The sequence below is a fragment of the Sciurus carolinensis genome, chromosome 12, assembly GCF_902686445.1.
Source record: "Sciurus carolinensis chromosome 12, mSciCar1.2, whole genome shotgun sequence".
In the NCBI taxonomy this organism is placed as follows: Eukaryota; Metazoa; Chordata; class Mammalia; order Rodentia; family Sciuridae; genus Sciurus; species Sciurus carolinensis.
In genome coordinates, this window is record NC_062224.1 from 108,295,155 (window position 1) to 108,317,523 (window position 22,369).

Genomic DNA, 22,369 nt, shown 5'->3' on the forward strand with positions numbered 1-22,369 from the left:
TGCTTATTTTTTTTTTTTTTTTGGGTGGTAATGAATTGGCTCTATATCACTTCTCTCAATAGTGTGAGACCAAAGTGTTAGCTCTTCTCATTAGCTGTGTTGTTACAGAAAATAAATTGCAGATTTTTGAGCTAGAGAACACTGAGACTTTATCTTACGAATGTGGAAAGGGAGGCTTCAGACATGAAATGGTTTCAAGATGGAAAGCTGCGTTACCCAAGAGCACGGGCTCTGGAGTTAGAGTGGTTTTAGCCAGTCTCACCATTTGCTGGTTGAGCAATCCACATAATCACATAATCACATCTGAGTGTCAGTTTCCTCATCTGTACAGGGGATAATCTTATACTAAAATGGATTATAGTATGCCAAATCATAGATGATTGTGTCACAATATATTATATTATTGTGTATTGTGTCATGTTCTCATGACAACAATACAAAATGTATTGTTGTCATGAGAACTGAATGGGGTACCATGCCCAAGATACTTGGGATACTGCACTTGGTTGGGGGGCAACCACTGGTGCAGAGCTGGGCTTGGGCTTTCTGGCCCTCCGTGCCAACAACCTTGCTGTGGGCTATAGAGGGGTCTAGTGTGCACCCCCAGCTCCAGACCAGCCCCGGTTCAGCTCCCATTCAGAGCAGGCCAGGCTCCACGGAAGACATTCACCCACCAAGTACGAGTTAAACAGAAAACGATCAGAGTACGGGCGTCTTTCTTGCAGTCTTGATCTGGAGTTGTGTTACAGCACCTGAGTAGAGGTGCGTGCTTTGGGAAGCTCCTACCATGGGCAACCTCGGAAAGAATGGCTGCTTCCAATTACGTTCAAGCAGCTCTGACTGCCTGCAGCACCTTGCAGGTGACCTGTCATATGGCACGTAGGAGGAGTTGCCTGAGCAAAGTTGGACTAGTTTAGAAGTTGAATTAAGTGTGGGCCCTAGCGAGTTAACCTAGCCTTCAACATACAGATAGCATGTCATGAGAAAGAGGCCCCTGCGGCTGGGAAAGATAAGGGAGAACAGGAGATGGTTGTTTTGATACCATGAAGCCAAACACACTTCTGTTAGCTTGCTGGCATGTCAGGCTGATGAAAGAACAAAGGAGCGGTTAATGATAACCTGTGTGCGCAAGCTGATTGCGCAGGGGGAAAGGAGGTTGTGCATGTTACATGCCAAGAGGAAGGCACAGTTACACCTCTAGACACTTCTCAGGCTCTTTACCCTTCTTCCTATTTTTTCTGTTATCCTCAAAAATAAATAATCCCCAAAGTGACTGTGAAAATCTGACAAGAAAAGAGCTGATACACTAATTTTGAAAAGAGAGTGAAAATGTGTGAACAGGTACAGTTTCTACTAGACATGTGCTTCTGGACCCTGGCTGCACACTGTAGTGACACGGGAAGCTTTTCAAAATACTGACGCCTGGCTCCACCCCCAGAGACACTGATATACTGATGCTCCTGGACTTGGGATGGGGTTGCATCCCAATAAACCCTTCACGAACTGAAAAGAATGTCAGGTCAACAATGCCTTTAACACGCCTAAGCTAGGGCACTCGTAGCTTGACAGCACAGCATTCAGGGTGCCAGCCGTTCACCCTCCTGAGCCCTGGTCATGGGGCCAACGGGACCTGCAGTGCCTGCCACATACTGCTAGATCGAAATTCAAAATTTGAATTCTCATGAACACCGATTACTTTTGCACCACTGTAAGTAGACATCTCTAGTAATTAAAGAAATGCAAATTAAAACAACTCTAAGATTTCATCTAACTCCAATTAGAATGGCTATTATCAAGAATACAAGCAATAATAGATGTTGGCATGGGTGTGGGGAAAAAGGCCCACTCATACATTGCTGGTGGAGTTGCAAATTAGTGCAGCCACTCTGGAAAGCAGTGTGGAGATTCCTTAGAAAACTTGGAATGGAACCACCTTTTGACCCAGCTATCCCACTCCTCGGTTTATACCCAAAGGACTTAAAATTAGCATACTACAGTAACACAGTCACATCGATGTTTATAGCAGCTCAATTCATAATAGCTAGATTGTGTAACTAATCTAGATGCTGTTCAACAGATGAATGGATAAAGAAACTGTGGTGTATATATACACAATGGAATATTACTCAGCCATAAAGAAGAATAATATTATGGCATCTGCAGATAAATGGATGGAATTGGAGAATATCATGCTAAGTGAAATAAACCAATCCCAAAAAACCAAAGGCTGAATGTTTTCCCTGATAAGTGGATGATGATATATAATGGGGTTGGGGGAGTGGGGAGTGAGAGAAGAATGGAGGAACTTTAGACTACATAGAGGGAAATGAGAGGAAGGAGGGGGGTATGCAAAATGGTGGAATGAGACAGACATCATGACCCTATGTACATGTATGACTACACGAATGGTATGAATCTATATTGTGCACAACCATAGAAATGAAAAGATGTACCCCATTTGTGTACAATGAATCAAAATGCAGTCTATAAAAATAAAAAACAAATTTTTAAAAAGAATCTTTGTAAGGTTTTACAAAAAAAAAGTCATAAAGTGGAACCACCAGAAGCCAGGGCCCTCTGACTGGCTGGGGCACGAGCTGGCCAGCAGGATTTTAAGATGCCCCTGGGTGATTCTCACGTAGAGCCGAGAGTGGGAACTGCTGAGGTAGTGAGCCCGGAGCACTGGCCTTCCTCTATCTTAGCTTGTGCTCATCGAGAGTGAATGTCTGTGGATAAATGAAGTTAAAACTGTCCTGAGAACTGACATTTCCTCTCTGATACCGCGAAGGTTGCTGGAAGAAAACCAGACACGTGAACTTTTAAAGTCTTCTTTCCCCATCAAGCACCCAAAGACCTCTACAACTCAGAACAGAGTCCTTCTCTTTCTTTCACTATCGTTTTGGCACCAACTTTCACATCAAAATCCTACCTGCGCTTTCTTATGAATGCGGGGCTTTCCTCCATCCACACAGTGTTTCCTGAGTACCTGCCTGTGCGTACCCTGAGCGCTGGACACGGAACGCAAAGCAAAATATTCGTGGGCCAGCGGAGAACGTGGAGGAGCAACGGGCACTGCCAGTCGGGGGGAGGCCGGTGCCACCGAGGAAGCTCTGGATGCGTGCAAGTCCACAGAGGAGCCGTCCCCACAGTCGGGGGATCTGGTAGGCTTCCTTCAGAAAAGTCACAGCTACGCTAACTCAGGGCAGGAGAGCTGGAGCGCTCTGGGCAGAAGGGAGAGCTTCGCGGTGGCCCCAGGCATGCTCGGCACAGCTTCTCGGAAGGAGCAAAAGAAGTTCGGTAGCAGTGGAGCCCGAGCTGAGGCCGAGGAGGTAAGTGAGACCCATGCAGACCACACGCGGCGAAGCCTTTTCCTTTCCACGGGTTTCCCCTCCAGAGGCAATGGCAGAGGCTGCTATCCGGTTTTCCGTGGGGGAATACTGTAACCGGATTGAGTTGTTTGGAAGACTTTTTTTTTCCCCTGCAAAGCTCCCTTCAGGAGTGAAAATGACCGTCATCCATTATAGAGAAGTGGCAGCAGGGTAGGGAGCCGTGGGCCGAGGAGAGTCAGTAGAGTTCATGACTAAAGAGGGCGAGGGACAGCCCCCACGCAGACGCGCAGATTGGCAAGGACTGTGAGGGGCTGTCATGGAGTTAAGTCTGAGATGCACGTGGGATGTCCTGGTGGCCACAGCTGTAGGCGTTTGGCCTCATGGCCCTTGCGGCCCTGAAGGCGGGAACCTATAGTGATAGGTGAGCATTTAAGAAACGTCACTTTGTGAGCCTCGATCCAGGGTGGGCTAAATGAGCCTCATCCCTGAAAAGTACGTATGTCAAGAGAGAAAGAGAACTCGGAGAAGCATCAACATGAAGAAAGGGGCACAGGGAGAGGGAAGGAAATTGGCAAGAGGCAGTTAGACGAAGGGAAGTCGGGCGTGAGACAGAACCCAGAAGGAGGGTGTGGCCCACGGGGTCTCAGAGGAACCTGCCCATCTCCTTCCTGTCCGTCTTCGTTCCTGACCCAAGCCTGGCACGGAGCGTGCAGGTGATGAACGCGCCTTCCCTCCACTCCCGGGTGGAGTGGGTCGAAGCTGCAACGAGGCTCTCAGAAACTGGAATCCAGCACCCGGCCTTCTTTTCTCTTGAAACAATAGACTTGGGAAGAAGCAGGAAGGGATGTATTTGGCTGACATGTTGGCAGTTATTTTTTTCTTTTAAAAAGAAATGAACAAGAAGTGAGACCTGGCCTAGCGAATGCATTGAACCTCCGAGTTTTACAACATGCTTTCAGTACATAACCCAGCGCTCAGTCTCAAGACGGGGCTGTACCCTTGGTATTATGGATGTGAAAACAAGACACACAGGTGTTGACTCTGCCGCTCAGAGGCCTGCCAGCAGCTGCAAATACAACCATCAAGTAACAGACTTTGTTCCACACTGCATCGTACAGTCGCTTGAAATTGGCATGTCCTGGCTCTTTGGATCGATCCTCTGCCTGCGTTTCTCAGCTTCTCCTCTTCATGCATGCACATCCTAGGCAGAATCCTAGGGCCCCATTTGTACAACACTGGGGTTTTCCCACATGGAGGAGCACGGCGGGCACAGTGTGTTGGGTAAACACAAGTGGCAAGTGACAGTGATTTACACCCAACTTGCAAACTTCTGATTACCAGTCTGTTGCCTGCTGTGTAAACAGAAGTAAACTAAGATTTAATCTGTTTACACAGCACAGTAAATAATTTAATCTCTCCTTAGCATGGTGCTGGCGAATGTAAATGCTTCAGCCAACTCTGATGCTGATGTTGCAATGAAAGTGTCCAGTTTCACAGCCAGAAAAGTTGAGTCCACATATGGCCCTCAAGTGCCCCTTCCTGGGGACAGAAATGAGGCAGGACAACCAGAGCTCTGACTGAAGCCTCATTTTCCCCAACATAGAACTCGGCCATAGGCCCGGAGAGTTGGTGATTACCTCTGACCCTCAGTTCCCCCAGTCCTGAGACATTTCTGTCCCCCTTGATCATTCTTGACTGCACTATTCTGCAGATAATCCAGGGGGTTGCTAGTACGTGAATAGGCAGGCAAGAAAAGAGATGGGGAGAAGCAAGAGAACAGCAGCCGGCAGGCTCTCTGCAGTGCCATTCCCACCGAAGACTCCCTGTGTGCTCAGGGCCCGCCAAGGAGCGTCTATGCAAAGCGCACCTCGACCCTACGGAAAGCCTGCGGATGTGCTCTCCGTTATCAGGAGGTGTTCACAGCGCCTGCTGGAGCGCCCTGCAGCAGAGGGTGCCGCTTCCTATGCATTTTTCATAGCATGGCTCATGTTCCAGTCAGCCTGGCTCTTCCTCCAGCTGGACAGGTGAGGAGGATGCCTGTGCTCCTCCAATGTGAGCCTGAGCTTTTCCTGGGGTGGAAGGCCCAGGCTCCACGGGCCCAGACTCAGATGGTTGGGAATCAACCACAGATAGGGCTAGTGAGATCCAGAGAGTTAGATGCTAAGATTCCTGACTTTATTCTGTTGCCTTAGAGGAATCTAGCTCACAAGCCAAGTTTGTATCTCCTGGCATTGTTGGTAATGCCATGGTTGGGCTTTTGTTAGTTCAAAAAAAAAAAGGACCTTAAAAAAGAAAACCTGTGGCCAGGCTTTGAACTTAATCCTGGGTAAGAAATAGATTTAATTTTTTCCTGTGCCTATAGAACGACATAGGAATGAACGATAGGGAAAGAACACCTAAATAGAATGAGTTTCTTTTCTCCACAAGCTTCTTGTGGTTGCTTATTTTTGTTTGTTCAGAAAAAGCCACTTTTTCTGAAACCATCGAGTAGTTGGCTCAAGCCGCACTGTGGTACCTGATCTCAACCCCCAAGTCATCACACTGACATGAGCCCTGTGCAAAATTCACAAAGGTGACCGAGACCCAGATAGTTAGGAAACTTACCTGAGGTTCCTCAGCTGGTAAAAACAAGGGATGGGGATCTGAAACTCAGCACGACTCTTGAAAACCTTTCCTCGTAAATTCTGCCTAAAAGCTTTGTTTTCTTATCCCCCAGGCCTGCTGAAGGAGGGCCCCCGGCTATGGCTCCAGGAGTTAGCATCCGTAAAGTTCAGGGAGAAAGCGGAAGGACCATGACAGCAACACTAATAGCCACAAGGTGTTGCTTGAGCTCGCCGAGTTTTCTTTTACACATGTGAATTCAGTCTGTCCCTGTATCAGCTTTATCAGGTTCAATCATCACCCCAGGTACAGATGAGAAAACCGAGCCAGAGAAAGAACCTCCTGACCATCACATATCTGGTGAGACTGGGGACCAGCCGGCAGCCCCCGCCTCTCAGCTGTGTTTTGATGGAGGCAGTGCTGGGTGACGTGCATGCCGGGGTGGGGGCACTCCAGACACGGGATGGCAAGGAAAATGGCAACTAGAGTGACATTCTTGTAAAAGCACCCGGGCGGGACTGGAGTCTCCCACGGAGAGAATACCTGTGAAGCAAACCCAGACGGTCACCTGGCTTTGTGACCGGAGAACATTCCTGTGCAGGAGAGGAGGAACCGTACAGAGAGCACACAGGACAACAGCGGGCGGCCAGGGGTACACTGTGATTTCCAAAAGAAAGTTCTGGGCTTGGTGCCTGGGGCAGAGGAGCAAGGAGGGAGGGCGGGTAGGCCACACTTACTTCCGGGCCTTCCTGTCCGCAGCCGCCTCCACGTAGTAGCCGGGTTTGCACTCGTATCTGCAGACGCTGCCCACGTCGTGGCTGCCCTGGCGGCAGTGCGGCAGCAGCAGGTTGGCATTGGGAATAGCCGGGGGAGCCTGACACTCCAGCTTGCAGTGGACTTCAGGGAGAGACCAGAGCCCATCTTCAAGGCAGGTCAGCCACGGGCTGGGTCCTGGTTCCAGGAAAGAGAAGCACAGGGTGCTTAGTACAGAATCCAGGAATATGGAAACAGCAGAGAGAATGAAAGCCCACAAGAGGCCGGCGTCCTTCAACAGACTCCTCACTCCTTGCCGAGCCGTCTCTAAAATCCCACATGGAACATCCGTCCTGTGTCTTGTTACCCTAGGGGAAAGGACCTGATGTGGTCTCCTGTACAGAACAGAGGTCCCATAAACATGTGAATGAAAGATAGGCTATCACCCCGCTCTCTATTTCCCTCCCCATTTAGAGACAATAACAACAGTGACAGCATGAAAATCATCCTCGGTGACACTTTTACAGTGGCTATCAATGCTAGGCACTGATTTAAGCCTTTTACATTTGCTAACTTGTGTACATTTCAAACCTCAAATGACCCTATGAAATGGAGTCTGTTATTAATCCCTCTTGTGCAGATGAGGAAATTGGGGTTCAGTAACTTGTCCAAGCTTGTAAGGGGCAGAGTTAGGGTTGGAATGCAGGCAGTTTGGATGCAGAGTTCTGTACTCGAACACACCCCACAGGCCTCTGAGTAGTTCCTTTTTCTCCAGCGCAATCTATGACTAAGGAACATCACCGGCCCACCATGGACCTACTAAATCAGAGTCTCGTGGAGGAAGGCCTGAAGCCTGCATTTGTGACAAGTAATGACAAGACATGCCGAGGTCTGAGAAGCCTGGCAAGGTAAAGAGGAAGGTGTGGGGCCAGTGGTTCCACCCCACCTGCATCTCTAACTAGTGGTATAGCCAGGGACAAGTGACAACTATGTTTGTCTCCTCTAGAAAATAGAACAAAACACGAATCCCTAGAATAGTCGTAAATATTAACTTTGGACAAAGGACAAAGAAGGGAGTTGCCCTTTGTGACTTTTTCTGTTATCAGGAGACGGTGTCACTGTGGAGCAAGTGGGAAGGGTGTAGGAATAAAGCAGGGACCCCCAAAGCTGCCCCCAAAGAGGGAGACCAAGGAGAACTTGCACACTGCTGCTGGTTGACCAGGCGATACCTTGGAGCTTGGCTGGTGGGACACAAGAGATGGAGCAGCGTCTCAGGAAATGCGTGCCCTCCGGGCAGGAGAAGGTGGCGTAGTTCACCAAAGACGAGTCGGGGGCGCCGCAGTCGAGGGGCGCGCAGCTCACGTCCTGGCTCCAGTGCCCAGAGGAACACGTGAGCAGAATCTCCTTCTAGAAACAGAGAATCGGAAAAGCTCCAGTGGTCACCTGTCCAAACGTTCAGAACAGGCAAAACTCCCTGCCTTGTCCCTGATTCTGCCTCCCTGCTTGCACTGCGGGCTCTCGTGGCCCCGTGGGTGTGACAGGAGCCTGCAGTGCTTCTCCAGGCCACCATGGGTCGCTGCTCTCCCCTTGCTTTGCCAGATCTGCTCTCTGCCCCAGGGACACTGCCCAAACACTGGCCCCTGCGGACCCCTGCTCTGACTTGTGCTTAGGCTCTGCCCTGGGAAGCAGTGGCTGAAGATTGGAGAGGGGCAGAGAAAGGGAGGCCCGGTGCTCATTCCGCCTGCTTCCTCTGACCATCCCCTCGGCTGCCCTCTCTCTACAGCTTCTGCTCCTTCTCTCTATGGGTCCTACTGCTCCCTGTATAACCTTTCAGGCAAAAGAGTGACAGCTGAGCCCCTTCACCCCGGAAACTACACATTTCCATGGTCTCCCTGTGCCCTGCCCTACCTTTCTCAGCAGTCCAGCATTAAATTCTCTCAAACTGACCACAGTCGAGCGTGTCAACTGATTCCTCTTGGCACGCTTATTAATAAACCAGCTGCTAATGCCACTGAAAATAATTCCCTCCACTGGGAATGCTGCATGGTACCTAAGAAGAGCTGACGGCGAATTCACACCGATTAAATGGAGAAGTATGGAATGAGTACCCACAAGGGACAGGTCCTGTACCAAACTAGATGTCATCAAGGAGCTAAAATCCACTGGGGGCGCAAATTGCTTGTTAAAACAGTGGCTAAGAAAATGTCTAAAGGAGGAAGAATGGAAAGGAGGAGAAAAGGAACAAAGAAGTCAGAAGGGAAGTAAAGAAGAGAAATGCCAAGGATTTTTGGTTACAAATACTCCCTGCCCGCTTCTACAATGATTGGAGAGAATATGATATGAAGAATGCAAACAATGAAAAAGAACTAGAAAGCTGGAATTCAGAGGAAGAAAATATAAATATGTGAAAGTGAAAGCAAATCATATGGTGCTGCGTGGGGTGGAGTGGGCGGCACTCAGGGCTGGAGATGGGGCTGCCGGCCTTGGGCAGCGAGGGACAGGGTTGGGAAGTTCCACAGAGGCGGTAGCACAGGGACTGGGCTTGACAGTGACAGGACTTCCAAGCAGCTGGCAGGTGGGGAGTGTTGCTGAAGAAGTAGGTGCGGGGGGAGAAGAAGAAGTCCAGGGTGGGGGGCAGGAGGAGCATGAACCTGGGAGTTCCTGGCTTATTTGGAAAAATCACAGTCAACAGTCACTCTGGCCATAGGGTTAAGGGTCAAAGACAGAAAGGGGAGTTTCCATGGCTCGGCCAGCCATCCCACCAAGGGAACGCAGTGGCACCAAAGCCAAAGGTCAAATGAGTGCTGAAGGCACCTGTCACCCCTGACGCTACCTCCTGGCTAGCTGCTCCTCCCTGTGCCCAGTGTCCCCCGTTGCCTGCCAGAAGAACCCAATTCAAAGCCAGACACATTTTTCTGTTTAGCTTCAGTTCTTGTGTCAGCAAAGAGCAAACAGCCCCACTGTCTTGTGATCAGGATCCGGGATTGTGTAATTTCCTTCGTGGGGGCAGCCTCAGGTGACAGGAGCTCTGTTGCTCACTCCACCCCGTGGCTGGCACAGGCTGACTCCTAGCTACCCGCTCCCAGCCAGGTTCTGCCCCTACACACTTAGCCAAGAAATCTGGCTCAGACCACAAGCCGCTAATCGTTTGAAGAATGCTCTCAAACTCTGCATCTATTGCCTGGGTTTTCCCTGGCTTTGCACATTTGGTCTTGGATGTGCTCCTAATTTGTATGCGCTGCAAACAGTGGCTTTTCTTCTCTCCCCTTCTTTATTTATCATGCAAGTATATTCACCATCTACCTCTCTTCATTCTTTTAAATTCCATCTTAATTTTATTGTGAACATAGCTTTGCCTGAGTGGAGATGAGTTAAGAACAGGTGACAAGAGCTTCGCCTTCTAACCAAAGCATCCTGGACCGTGAAGTTGGTACCTCAAGATCCATTAAAACGATTTCTCTCTAGGCAGAACCTGAACCCTCTCTAACTCAAGGTTGTGTCTTTAAATTCTCACAATCCCCAAGCAAGTGAGGTGCTTCCACAGTTCACTACCTGCTAAGCAATCAATTGGCTCTAAATGGAAATCACTCCGGTCTTCCAGACCATTGATATCTAACGGTCCCTTGTCTACTCTTTTCTCATGATAATAACATCTTTCTGGTTCTTTCCTCAAGCACCCTTGTCTTTTGGCTGGTGCATCCTTTCTCTAGGATAATCAAAACATGGCCATATTTTCTACAGGGTCGTTTCTGTAGGGTCACAAACCCTCTGGAGGAAAGATGGAGTGCTAACTAAGCTCTTAGTTGGGAATTCATTACCATGCTCGTAATAATGGCAACTGAACACTGGAGTCCTCTGTGCCTATCATTTTACTAGAAGCTTTCAAATGATTTCCAGTCAGTCATTATAATAACTCAAAGAGGTGAATACTTTTTGTTCCAATGATTTTATAAATGTGGAAACAAGCTTAAAGAGATTATTTTTCTTTTGTTTGCTTTTATCCAAAGTTCCATACCTAGTACAGAGTGGAGCTGCAATTTCATTCAGACCCGTCCCTTGAGCCTGCTCTTAACCAATATTCCACTACCTCCAAACTACCTTGCAATCCTGGAAATGGTGCTGCTGAGACTTGGAATGGGGCTTGCAGAAATGTGGGAAATTCAGCCAAATCTAGCACCGTGATGGAACCTCTGCCTCAGTGACAGCTTTGACACGTTGGGGAGGAGCCAGGCTGCAAGTCCCCAGCTTCAGGTAAGGAGGGCGGGGCAGGCAATAGACAGTGCACCACAGACAAGTCACTTAGAACCCTTCTGACCTTGGGCACAGGTCTGTCCTATGGCATCCTCATCTTTAAGGCAAAAGTGAAAAAATAATTTCTGATAGGAAGACAAAACCAGAGAGAAGAGCAGAAAGCATCCACGTCACTGCCCACCTAGAGTAAGTTGGCATGCTAGTCATCCAAGCTGTGCCCGCTCTTACACACCTCATTTCCACTGAGCCGTGATTCTCTTCGCTTGTGAGAGCCTCACGTTTTCTTTTCAAATGATTTGGAAACACCTGTCCTGCCCTAGTCCCGCCAGGGAGGAAAGCATGGATAGCTTCCTGCCCCAGGAGCTTGATCCTGATGACGGTGGCTCCCAACTCACCCGAATGGGCCTGAGGTACTGCCCGCTGCTGGTCTGAAGGGCGAACCCCCTTTGACAGGTGATAGCGCACTTCATGTGACCTGGGCCGCTAGAGGTACAGTTCACCGCATCCGCGTGATCAAGCAGCAATGGTGCACAGCTGCCCTGCTCTCCACAGGGCCGACGGACACAGCTGGGGATGACAGAAACAGAGCAGCTTAGCACGGCCTCAGAGCCGACAGGCAGCAGCCGTGATGTCAAGCCCCTCCAGGAAAGGCTCCGAGACCAGAGAGAAGAATTAGTTTGCAAAACCTACATTTCATTCATCCCTTTCTTCTGAATTACCTCCAATCATGGGGCATGAGAAACCAACAGGGAGAGTCAACAAGGGATGGTTGACCAGCTTGGTGTGGCTCTTCCAGGAGAATCGAATGGCAATGGGATAAGGAGGAGAATGGACCCCAAGAGCTCAGGGGCAGTGCTCGAAATGCTGGCCAACCAGTGCTTCTGATGGCCAAACTGGGAACAGACCCAGGGAAAATCTCTGGTTGTCAGCACCCACCTTTCAGGGGCCTGGTCACAGGCAGGTCCCAGAGGGCCTCCATGAAGGGCCTGGGATTGGAGATGACAAAAAAGGCAACATCCGTTCAGTGATTGCTATGGAAACATTTCGACGACTGGCTCAGTCACAGGAGGACACGCCACAGAATATCAGCAAAGGCTGACCCTCAAGTGGCCCATTACAGGAAGAGGAACACACACATTGGGTACCTGTCATCTGTCTGCCACTGTGCTAGGTACTTCCAGAGACGCCCTCTCAGCAGAGAGCTGCTTCCGGGAGCAGTATGGCCAATCAGTCAGGAACAGGAGGATACATGAATTCCCCAGAGTTGAAGAGGACCCCACCTGCGCCTAGACCCAGACAGCTGCAAGGATGCAACGGAGCAAGAAGACTGTCCCTCCTGCCATGGCGGAACCAGACAGTGAAAAATCAGAGTGTTAGCACTGAGCCAGTGGCTCGAGTCCTGGCTGCACCATTTACTACCTGTGTGATATGAAGCGAGTTATTCATTCCCCAGTGTTTCACTCCTTCTCCTCCATGGGGCAATAACGGTACATGTCTCACAAGGTTTTTTGTTTGTTTGTTTTGGTACCAGGGATTGAACCCAGAGGCACTTACCCAACCACTTAGCCACATCCTCAGCCCTTCTGCTTTTTTAATTTTGAGAAAGGGTCTCAGTATGTTGCTGAGGCTGGTCTCAAACTTGAGATCCTCCTGCCTCAGCCTCCCAGGTTGCTAGGATTACAGGCGTGCACCCCTGCAGCCAACTTCTCCTAAGATTCTTATTGTTCCCAGGTTAGTTCCCTCTGCTGCTCCACCCCGGTGGCCTAGTCCCTGCCCTCGGTGTTCTGTTTTGCTGTTGGCCACCCTACCTTTTAGCTCTCCCACTTCTAAACCTTTGTTCAATTTGTTGAGCTTTCTAAAAGGCCTTCCTTCTCAAAAAAGATGTCTCCGGATATCTTCTTTCAAACTGCCCAGTAAGATTATGGCAATAACTACTTTGTAACATTTCTTTTACTCTGTTTTGCATTCTGTATGTATTTTCTTGCTTATAAATTTGTTAATTGATTTATCCAACCTCTTATCTACAAGGAAATTAGTACCTGAGTGTCTCCTAAATACGAAATCTCCCTATTAGAACTTGCTTCTTGGAGAGAAACCCTCCCTCTTACCCACTTTTATGTTCACCTACACTGGGCTGCAGTAGACCCAGTATAATTTTGCTGAACTAAACTTGTTAGTATTATGAATGGCAAAGTAAGGCAATGCCCATCAAAGTGGTATTGAAAGGTGTTGAATTACATAGTAACAAACAGGGCTCTGAAATACAAAAACATTACCCCATAATGCGCCATCTTGCCCCACTTGTTCATTTCTTAATAAACATCCACTAGCACTTACTTTTTGCAAGACACAGTCTCAGTGCTGCTGGCTTAACAAGGACCCTGCTCTTAAGGAACTCATGGTCTAGCAGGGAGAGCAAAATATGTTTTTGCATCTGTTGCCAGTGGTGCTAATTACTAGCCACAATGACTACTGGGAATCTCTTCACTGTTAATGGGCTCTGTTTGCCCTTGGATTGTTAGCGGTCAACGACTTTATCAAAGAGCTGGATAACAGGATAAGAAAGCAGGAAATAAAAATTGACAACTGATTAAAGAAAGCAGTAGCTCAAAAATGGTGAATCTGATCTGTGATAAATTTGCTGCACCTGACCTTATCCTCTTGGGATTGAAATCACATGTCCGTGACAACTCTCATTTCTTTTATACTTGCTTGGTAGCATGGGCTGGAGGAAGGGGAGGTGAGTGATGTGAAGGATGTGTTTTTACTCCTTTATGCCTTCGTTATGCCCTGTGATGATGTGGCATCATCCCTCACGGGACCTGATGAAGGCAGACACATCTGAGTCAAGGGAGGAGACAATAGTTAAGGAATCGGCATGACTTCCCAGGTCCATTGCTGAGTCTTGGAAATAGGTCTTTGTTTCTGAGTCTTCATTCTATGTCTGAAAAAGGCAGATAAAACCTGACCATCCTGAACAGGATGAGAGTGCCTCATTAAGGTGCTAAAGACCCCAAGCTCTATTGCTGCTACATGCCACCGCTGTCCAAAACACGTATATTCTCCAGCATGTTGAGCAGGAAGTGCTGGAAAACAGTCCTCAGCACTGTGGCTCCTGTCGGCCAATTGCCAAGAAATTAAGGTGGAAGGCAGTGCCGGGCTGGTTTCAGTGACTGCATCCGACTGATCCACGTCATCGCTGAGGACAAACATGCTGAGATGAGACTGAAACAAATACGCTGAGAGAGCCTCCTTCCATCGAGTGGGTGACTGCACAGAGCACCAGGGCAGGAAGGGCAACCGGCACTGGCAGCCGGGCGCAAGAGCTGGCAGGGGAACCCACAGGACAAAGCAGCATGCAAGGAGACCCAGGCCAGAAAAAGGAAAAAGAAAAAAAGGACCAAACCCAGACCTGTTTATGAAGTGAAAAATGGTTTCAGGGCAGCTGCTACAAATTCTTTCACTAGCTTATATTTCCATTTGCTTCCTTTTTAAGGAATTTGTTTTATGAGGACGGTGTTTGTCAGGTCGTTAGCTTCTGGTGGCATCTGGTACCAATTGTAGGCTTCTCTCCCTTGCACCCCAACCCCACAGCCCGTCTGTGTTTCTCTCTCACTACAACACACGGCCTCTCTGAGAGAGGTGGTTGTGTTCTCCGTTATTCTGTTAGTTCTCCTTTCACCTGATGCCACCTAAGTCCTGATATCATAAAGATAATGTTAATCTTAAAACTCCTCTAAGGCTTTCTTTCTATAGTCATTGGACAAAGTCCATGAAAGTGGCAGAAGCGACTCTCATAGTGCCCCAGAGAGGTATTTATCTTGGTTTGACAGAATAGGAAACTGAAGCTGTTTGGAAACTGGCTGGAGGCCACACAGGCAGAGGAAAATCCTCAGGCTGGATCATGGAGCGCACCACTCTGGATGCTTCCTTTTAGTTTTGCAGTTATTGAAGCTACTTCAGGGATGTTGGCAAAGCTTGCAGCCTAGGTCCACCTTTGGGAAGCCCTGCAGCTCCTCCCAAAATGAAGAAAGTCCTGGCTGTTCTGCCTGCACTCGCCCTGCAGTTTTTGTGCATGGTCTCTGAAGGTCTGAGCTACCATGGAAGGACTTCAGGAGGTTATGACAATACTCCAGAGATGACCAGAATCAGCCCTGAAACCTTTGTTTCTCTGAGGCTGGAGTTGGGGGAAGTTTATGGAATAAAGACCCCATTTCCTGTTGTGACCATTGACAGTGGTGAGACATTTGGCAGCCATCTTAGAGCAGCCATGCTAAAACTGAAACAGCCCTTAAAGATAATTCAACCCAAATTCCCCATTTTGGACATGAGCTAACTGAGCCCCCCCAAAATGTTGGGATATTCCAGAATTTCCAACAGCATTAAGACTATAATATCAGAACAAACAAGCATTTAATTCATCTTTGACCCAAACTCAAAATCGGATGACATCAGTTCATGAAGTTTTCTAAAGTCAATACCTCATCCTCCTTGAGGCATCCAGAAAGTCTGCCCATAACTTTTTTTTTTTTTCTTTTCCTAGAATCTAGATTAGTTTAGGAGAAACTGTCTGGCATCTGTGCCACAGTTTCAAGAAACAGCCTGGTGTGGTGGAGAAAGCAGCAGACCAAGGCCATGTGAGCTGAGTTCTGATCTCAGCTTGACCCTGCTGACCTTACGACCCAGGGCAAGTCTCCACCGTTCTAACCCTCCCTTTGCACATTTATAAAATGATGGGGTCGAACCGTGTTCTATCAAAGGTCCCTTCCAGCTTTACCATGGTGTTTAATTTCATAGATGAGGTGGTGGTGGATTTGGAGTGGGAGTGCAAAAAACCCATGAATAGACAGGATGTGGTGGAGAACCAAGAAACAGTTTCTCATAAGCCTTCTTGCCCAGTATAAATCTTTGGCTTAATGTCTCAATTTTTCAGTTGGTTAGTTGAACAAAATCCTGTAAAGCCTCTATCCAAGAAGTGCCACCATTGTCTAACTAGCAATCCCAGTGGTTTCTCTAAACCAGTTCTTTCAAGGTTAAATGGTAAAATAGGAACCTATTTCTCCCCATTCCCCAATTTTATTGATTGTCATTGAAAATAAGAGGGTGTGGGCTAAGAAAGAATGTATGCTCTGGATTTGGCAGCAGATAGGGGTAGGATGTAGAGAATACACAGTGGACTAGAAGGGACAGAATCCTCCTTAAATTTCCCACTATCCACTGCAAAACCAGTGTGATAATAACAGTATCCCTCCTTGGAGAGCTTTCCTGTGTGTCCAAACCAATGCAAAATGAAGGCTCCACTCTGGCTTCCCCTGCCACCTCTCTCTCCTCTGGCTTCATCTTTGGGCAAAACCAAAGCTAGTTTCTCAAGGTGTGTTACTGAAAGACCATGTCCACTGGGAAGCAAAGACTGATTCAAGTTCCTCTCCCCTGAAGATTCTCATCTGAGAGAAACAGGAATTACTGCAGTAATCCCGATTCCTCCCTTACATGACAGAGAAATGACAAATTACTGCACCCACCAGACTTTGCTTTCAATTTGCCTACTCTGGAAAAGTGGAGGATGTCTGTGCTCCTTCCATGAAGTCTCAGCACAGTGTCACTCCTCAGCATAGTCCTGTCCAGTGACCTGTGTGTAAGGTCAGGACTGGACTCTGGTGGCTCCAGTAATTCACTTTACTCATTTCTAATTCTGGGCATGGTTTTTACCATGTCTGGCTGTAACACCAGAAGTTCCATCCAAATGCCCCTGTCCTAAAGAGAAACAGATTTACATCAAACAGCCAAAAGCTCTCCCTTTCAAAAGCCCTGTCTCACCACGTTTTAGAACCCAGGCTTTTCATGTAGATTATAAAATATGTGGAATACCAAAGAAAAAGTCAAAATAATTCAATTGCTGACTAACACGCAGAGATTGTGCCTCCTAGAACTTGGCCAGAAGCAGAATTAACCATTTGAAACAGCAAAAAGGGATACATCCATATCATATATACCAGGATCTGCAAATACAGAGGTCATCTCCACGTGCAGCATCTCCTAAAGAGGAATGGTCACTAAAGTCCTCCAGGTGACACCCTTCCTGCCTACGATTCATTCCTGGACACCAGTTAAACTATTTATTTGGGAATGGCACTTCCCAGTCACATCTATAGGTTGAACCTGAGCCTGGGGAATTGTAAAATTGTGAGGAACAACACTGATACCGTTTAGTGGGCGTGAGCTTCCCACAGCACCGTCGTGGAGCAGAACCACAGGGAAGGAAGTCCGGGCAGCTCAGCTTCTCTGCAAACCATGCGCACGCTGTGGGTCAGTGGAGGGCTTGAAGGTTTGCACACTACCTTGACTGGGTCCCAAGTTCACCCACAGAAGTAGAACACAGAACACACGCCAGGCCCCTTTGGGGCTCCCGTTCTCTGCTCCTGCCCTTGGCTTTCTTTCTTTAAAGTTTCTGGACTCTTGCACAGAAACTTCCTGCTGCTCCCACCATCTCTTAACCCCAGATCTGCCAGTCCTTGGTTGACATCGGATTTGGAATATTCTTGCCTTCTTTTCTGTGCTTTTCTCAGTACTCCCAAGTCTTGTGACATTAGTAACTCACTTGCTTATGGAGAAATAAAGACCCAAAGAAAGGAAGGGACTAAAACCATGTGGTGAGCCTAGAAGATGCTGTGAACGTGAGAGTCAGGGGTCTTGAGACTGGGCTTGCTGCTCCCCCATCACCAGACTTCCTCTGCCGCCCTGGCTATGCCTGTGCACAAAACCAGACATGGCCCCTAGAGTCGTTCCAGCCAAAGTTTACGGTCAAATCCGTTGACAGCGTCTGTCTGCCTGGCAGGCTGGCAAAATGACAGAACCCTGGAAATATTGGTTTGTTTTTACTTTCTGAAAATTTTCCACCAGCTGCCATGAATACAGACTATACTGACAAGGCCAACCCCAAGCAAAATTAAGAAGTAGGTGACATTTTAAATTCATCCCTCGTTTTTGCTCCACGTTTTCTATGTTTTCTTTTTCTCCCAGAATTTCCAGATGCCTGTACTAGGTCACATTCCAGTAGGGCCCTGGCCCACCTTTTGAGTTATCAATGTCTCCATAAGAAAATACATCTGGTACAAATAGCTGATAAACACATAAAACATATTTACTTCTAGTACTTACTATTTTAAAGAGACTTCTGGAGACTCTCAAAACTTAATTCCTAATGGTGGAATTTTAGATACAGTGATAAGTCAATGAGGAGTCATTGACTTGAAATCAGTCTACTTTTTGGAGTTGAGACCTGGTCTGTTGGTCTCCCTAACCTGGTTGTACCTATTCCTAGCTTTTCCTTGAAAGTTGTCATCCAATGTGTTCTCAGAATGTTTCCCACTAGGAACAATCTCAGACACGGTCCTGATTTAGTAAAGGCTATTCTAGAATTGTCTAGTCACATTCCAATAAGCCCCCAAATGAGATCATGCCCATGGCCATTTAAGTGTTCCTCTGTAGCCCCATGAGCAAAGACTCAAATAGCTCACTGGACTCCACTGCAGACCTGCTTTCCACCAGGTCATTTGTCATTGACCAGAGGAATCAGAATTCTCTCTAGCGGGGTCTCCTGGTTTCCCTATTATTTTATAGGCAAATCGTTCTGGGAAAAGGAAGTTGGGCAAGAAAGTTAAGGAACAATTGAGCAGCTGTAATTCTTTCCTTGCTCAAAAGAATCTCAGCAGAAACAAAAACAGATTCAATGCTAATTTGCTAAACTGCTTTGGGGAAAAAGATAATCAAATGAGTAGAAATGTAATACACATTTCATTGCTACAGTGCCTTGCCCAACAGTCAGAGTATTTCCCATCACTCTGGAGCATTAAAAGGGAGCCCCCTGCTAAAAATAAAAGATGGGGAGCCAAAGAATAAGCAACGATTTACCTTGTGGGCCCAAAGCACGAGAAAGGATGGAGCCCTTCATTGCATGAGGCTGTGGAAGGGAGGAAACCTGAAGATTCTACATAAGACTGAGCAGAGAGGTCTAGGATCTGGTCCAGAGGAGGAAGGGAAAGGATTGGTGTCTCAAATCTGAGCCCAAACGACCAAAGCACAATAGGAATTGGTAAAGCAGCAGCAATGAGGGTTCCAGTGACTAACGAAGCAGGCAGTGGAGTGACAGATACCAGAGACAGAGTGATCCCATTACCAAGACCAGACTCGAAATCTTATTACAGCAGGGATGGAGTGCCAAGGCTGCATTTGGGCTCACTGCCCCTGGATAGGCTCCCAGGCCCTGTACCCAGGCCCTAACTCTATTGGGAACTTCAAGCATAACCAGAAAGAAATATTTTCACACCTGAGCCCCTATATCTCCTAAAAAGAAAACACACCACTTCCTCCCAGAAATTCATTGTGGAGTATTAAAGTCATAGAAGTAGAGATGGAAGGAAAAACTGTTTTCCTTTCTACCACATCCCTCTACTCCCAACCAAAATCCCACGTCTGTAGGGGATTTTCCATGAACAGTGGAGGATAACGCATAGATCGTCTGTATTTGACCTGCATTTGCCTAATTAGCAGACCCAATAGCTTTCCAAGGCAAGACACATCTTTTGAGGCACAAGCATGGAGGTGCCATTCAAAGGCTATCTGAAGGAGCCAGGTGACTGGGGTAAGTCAGCCTGGGGGAGCACGGATGCTGTCAGGCACCCAAGTTCACAAACTGCAAATATAAAATTGAGTTATTTGATGGGAGCTAACTATTTATTTTTCCAGATCCTACCTCAAGAGATGGTAACCTGAAGATCTAAGGCTACAAAAAGACACGTGGTACACACATACGTAAATCAGCGGGTCTCTAGCTGCAGTCCTGAGGCAGTCAAAACAAACCAAACATAATTTATTTATTTATTATTCCTTGATTTAAAAAATTACCTGATTCTCTTCTTTACGTAACTGTCATTAGCAAAGCATGGAGGGTAGATTATGTAGATGTATGAGCATTTTTACAATAAATATGCAAGACTTACATATATAACTCCGATTGCTGTCCGAAATAGCAACCTAATAGTAAATGTTATTAATATAAAAGGTCAATTCCCATTTTAAGGATTGTTGCTTAAACACAGAACCACATAAGAGCACAACATGTGTGTTCATTGCTTTTTCTTGATTCAAATGTTATGTGTTCCTGCATAATTTGTGTAGAAGAATATAGATTTATGCTGAAAAGGAAGAAAAAGAAGAGAAGAAAAAAGAAGATGAGAAAATCTGGGGAGGATATTTCTATTTACAAAATACTTATTTTTTTGCTTAAAAAATAACACATTTTCTTACAAAATTAAACATACTTTAAGCCATGTGATTCATCAGTTGCACTCCTTGGTATTTAACCAAAGGAGTTAAAAACTTATATCCACACAAAAATCTGTACAAGGATGCTAATAGCAGCTTTATTCCTAATTGCCAAAACTTGTAAGGAACCAAGATATCCTTCAGTAGATAAATGGAAAAATAAAATATGGCATATACCCAGACAATGAAATATTATTCAGCAATAAAATGAAATGAGCTATCAAGCCACGAGAAGACATGGAGGAAACTTAAGTGCATGTTCCTAAGTGAAAGAAGCCAATCTGCAAAGGCCACATGCTGTACGCATCCAACCACACAATTCTGGAAAAGGCAAAAATTTGGAGACAATAATAAGACCAGCAGTTGCCAAGGAATTGGGGTGCTGGTGAGGGTAGTGGTGATGGTGAATAGGCAGAGCACAGAGGATTTTCACAGCAATGAATGTGCTCTGTATAAGATAGCATATGTATATCATTGTACATTTGTCCAAGCCCATATACTATATCAAGAGAAAACTCTAATGTAAACCTCAGACTTAGGGTAATTACAATGTGTACATGTAGATCCATCAGTTGTAACAAATGTACGGGGGATGTTGACAAAGGGGAGGTAGTGCATGTGTTGGAGCAGAGGGTATGCAGGAAATTCTGTACCTTCCTTTCAATTTTGTTGTGAATCTAAAACTGCTCTAAAATAATTGTCTTTTAAAAAAAGAAGAATGTTCTTTTGAAATGCACAACCATTTAAAAAGTTAAATCATTTAAAAATGAGTTTTAAAGTTCAGTGCACATTATATTAACTTTTTCCAAAAGACTACACACATTGCATAAATGTGAACTACATGTTCATGTGCACACACACACACACACACACACAAATACACGCACATTTGCGATCACATTTTACTAGATCATAATTGCTAACTGTAATCCATCACTATGAAAAGAATCAAAACACAGGTAATTTAGACAATAACCAGAACTTTCCTCCCACTTGTTTAGATTTTTATATAGTTTTATGACTTTTTAGGCAAAACACCTGATATTTCTGATTAAATTGCACTCTGAAGGATATGCTATGAGCCATGGAGAAGGTGGCTCTGGAGCAGGCCAAGGAATGAGGGGAAACGAGCTTATGGATAAACCGTGGACAGGGATGTGCATGGATGGATGAGCTGTACCTGGATCACAGAGAGAAGGCATTCTCTAGTAGAGGACAGTTTACACAATCCACCCGCCAAGTGCTGGGGATTCCTGCGGGAGACATTGCTCTTGGAATCACCCCCTTTCCCTCATGCTTTTTTCCTACATGTCCATTCCCACATTTCCTCTTGGCCTGAGCTGTGCCGTAGGTGGAAACTACGTGGTGATAGTGCCTGGCTCTGTCAGCGTGAGAGGCCCACGTGGTTAGATACGTAGAACTCCAGGGTCTGCACACACATTCACTGAGCCCAGGCTTACAAATTGTGGACACCATCCTGCTTTCTGGAATGTCCATGGCTTTTGTAAGCCCCTCAGCCAGCATGGGGTTGAACTGGTGACTTCCTTGCAGCCCACTGATAAGATGTCACTGCTATAATTATGCCACATAGAAGAAAAGGCCTTCTTGCTGACAGACTGTCCCATCGCTCTGAAGAAAGAAGCTGCCACATGCGAGCTGCCCAATGGACAGGGCCATGTGGAGAGAACCCAGGGCAGCCTCTGCACAGGTCCCCCAGGAGGAGGAGGCTCCACCCGGGGGTCTTTCAGAGCAATACTAGCAACTCTGTGGATTGGAGGTGGACTTCCCCAGTCCAGTCTGCAGACGAGAGCCCAGTCCTGGCTGAAACCCCACCATGGCCTCACAGAGGACCCAATCAAGCCTTTCCAAGACCTCTGGCCTCAGAAACAGTGAGATTACGATGTGTGGGTTTAAGCTGATAAATCTGGCTAAAACTGTTCCTCAGCAATAGAAAACCAACACACCCATAAACCAGGCATTCAATCTTGGGGTTTCTCGTTCTGGATTGCCCGCACTTGCTATCTCAAAGCAGAATATCTTTTCTCAGATTTTCTCTTCTTTATGGAGGAAGATTCTTTTTGTCTAGGTTAAGACCACATAGGAACTGGGCA

General features: G+C 46.9%; 1 protein-coding gene across 1 annotated transcript in view; it reads right to left on the bottom strand.

The window, feature by feature from the left end:
• Positions 1–22,369, bottom strand: part of Pappa2 (pappalysin 2) — a 249,632-nt gene that overhangs the window by 64,816 nt on the left and 162,447 nt on the right. The window contains 3 exon segments of the mRNA XM_047521747.1: positions 6,668–6,881; positions 7,913–8,090; positions 11,330–11,501. Coding sequence (XP_047377703.1) covers positions 6,668–6,881; positions 7,913–8,090; positions 11,330–11,501 — 564 coding nt within the window.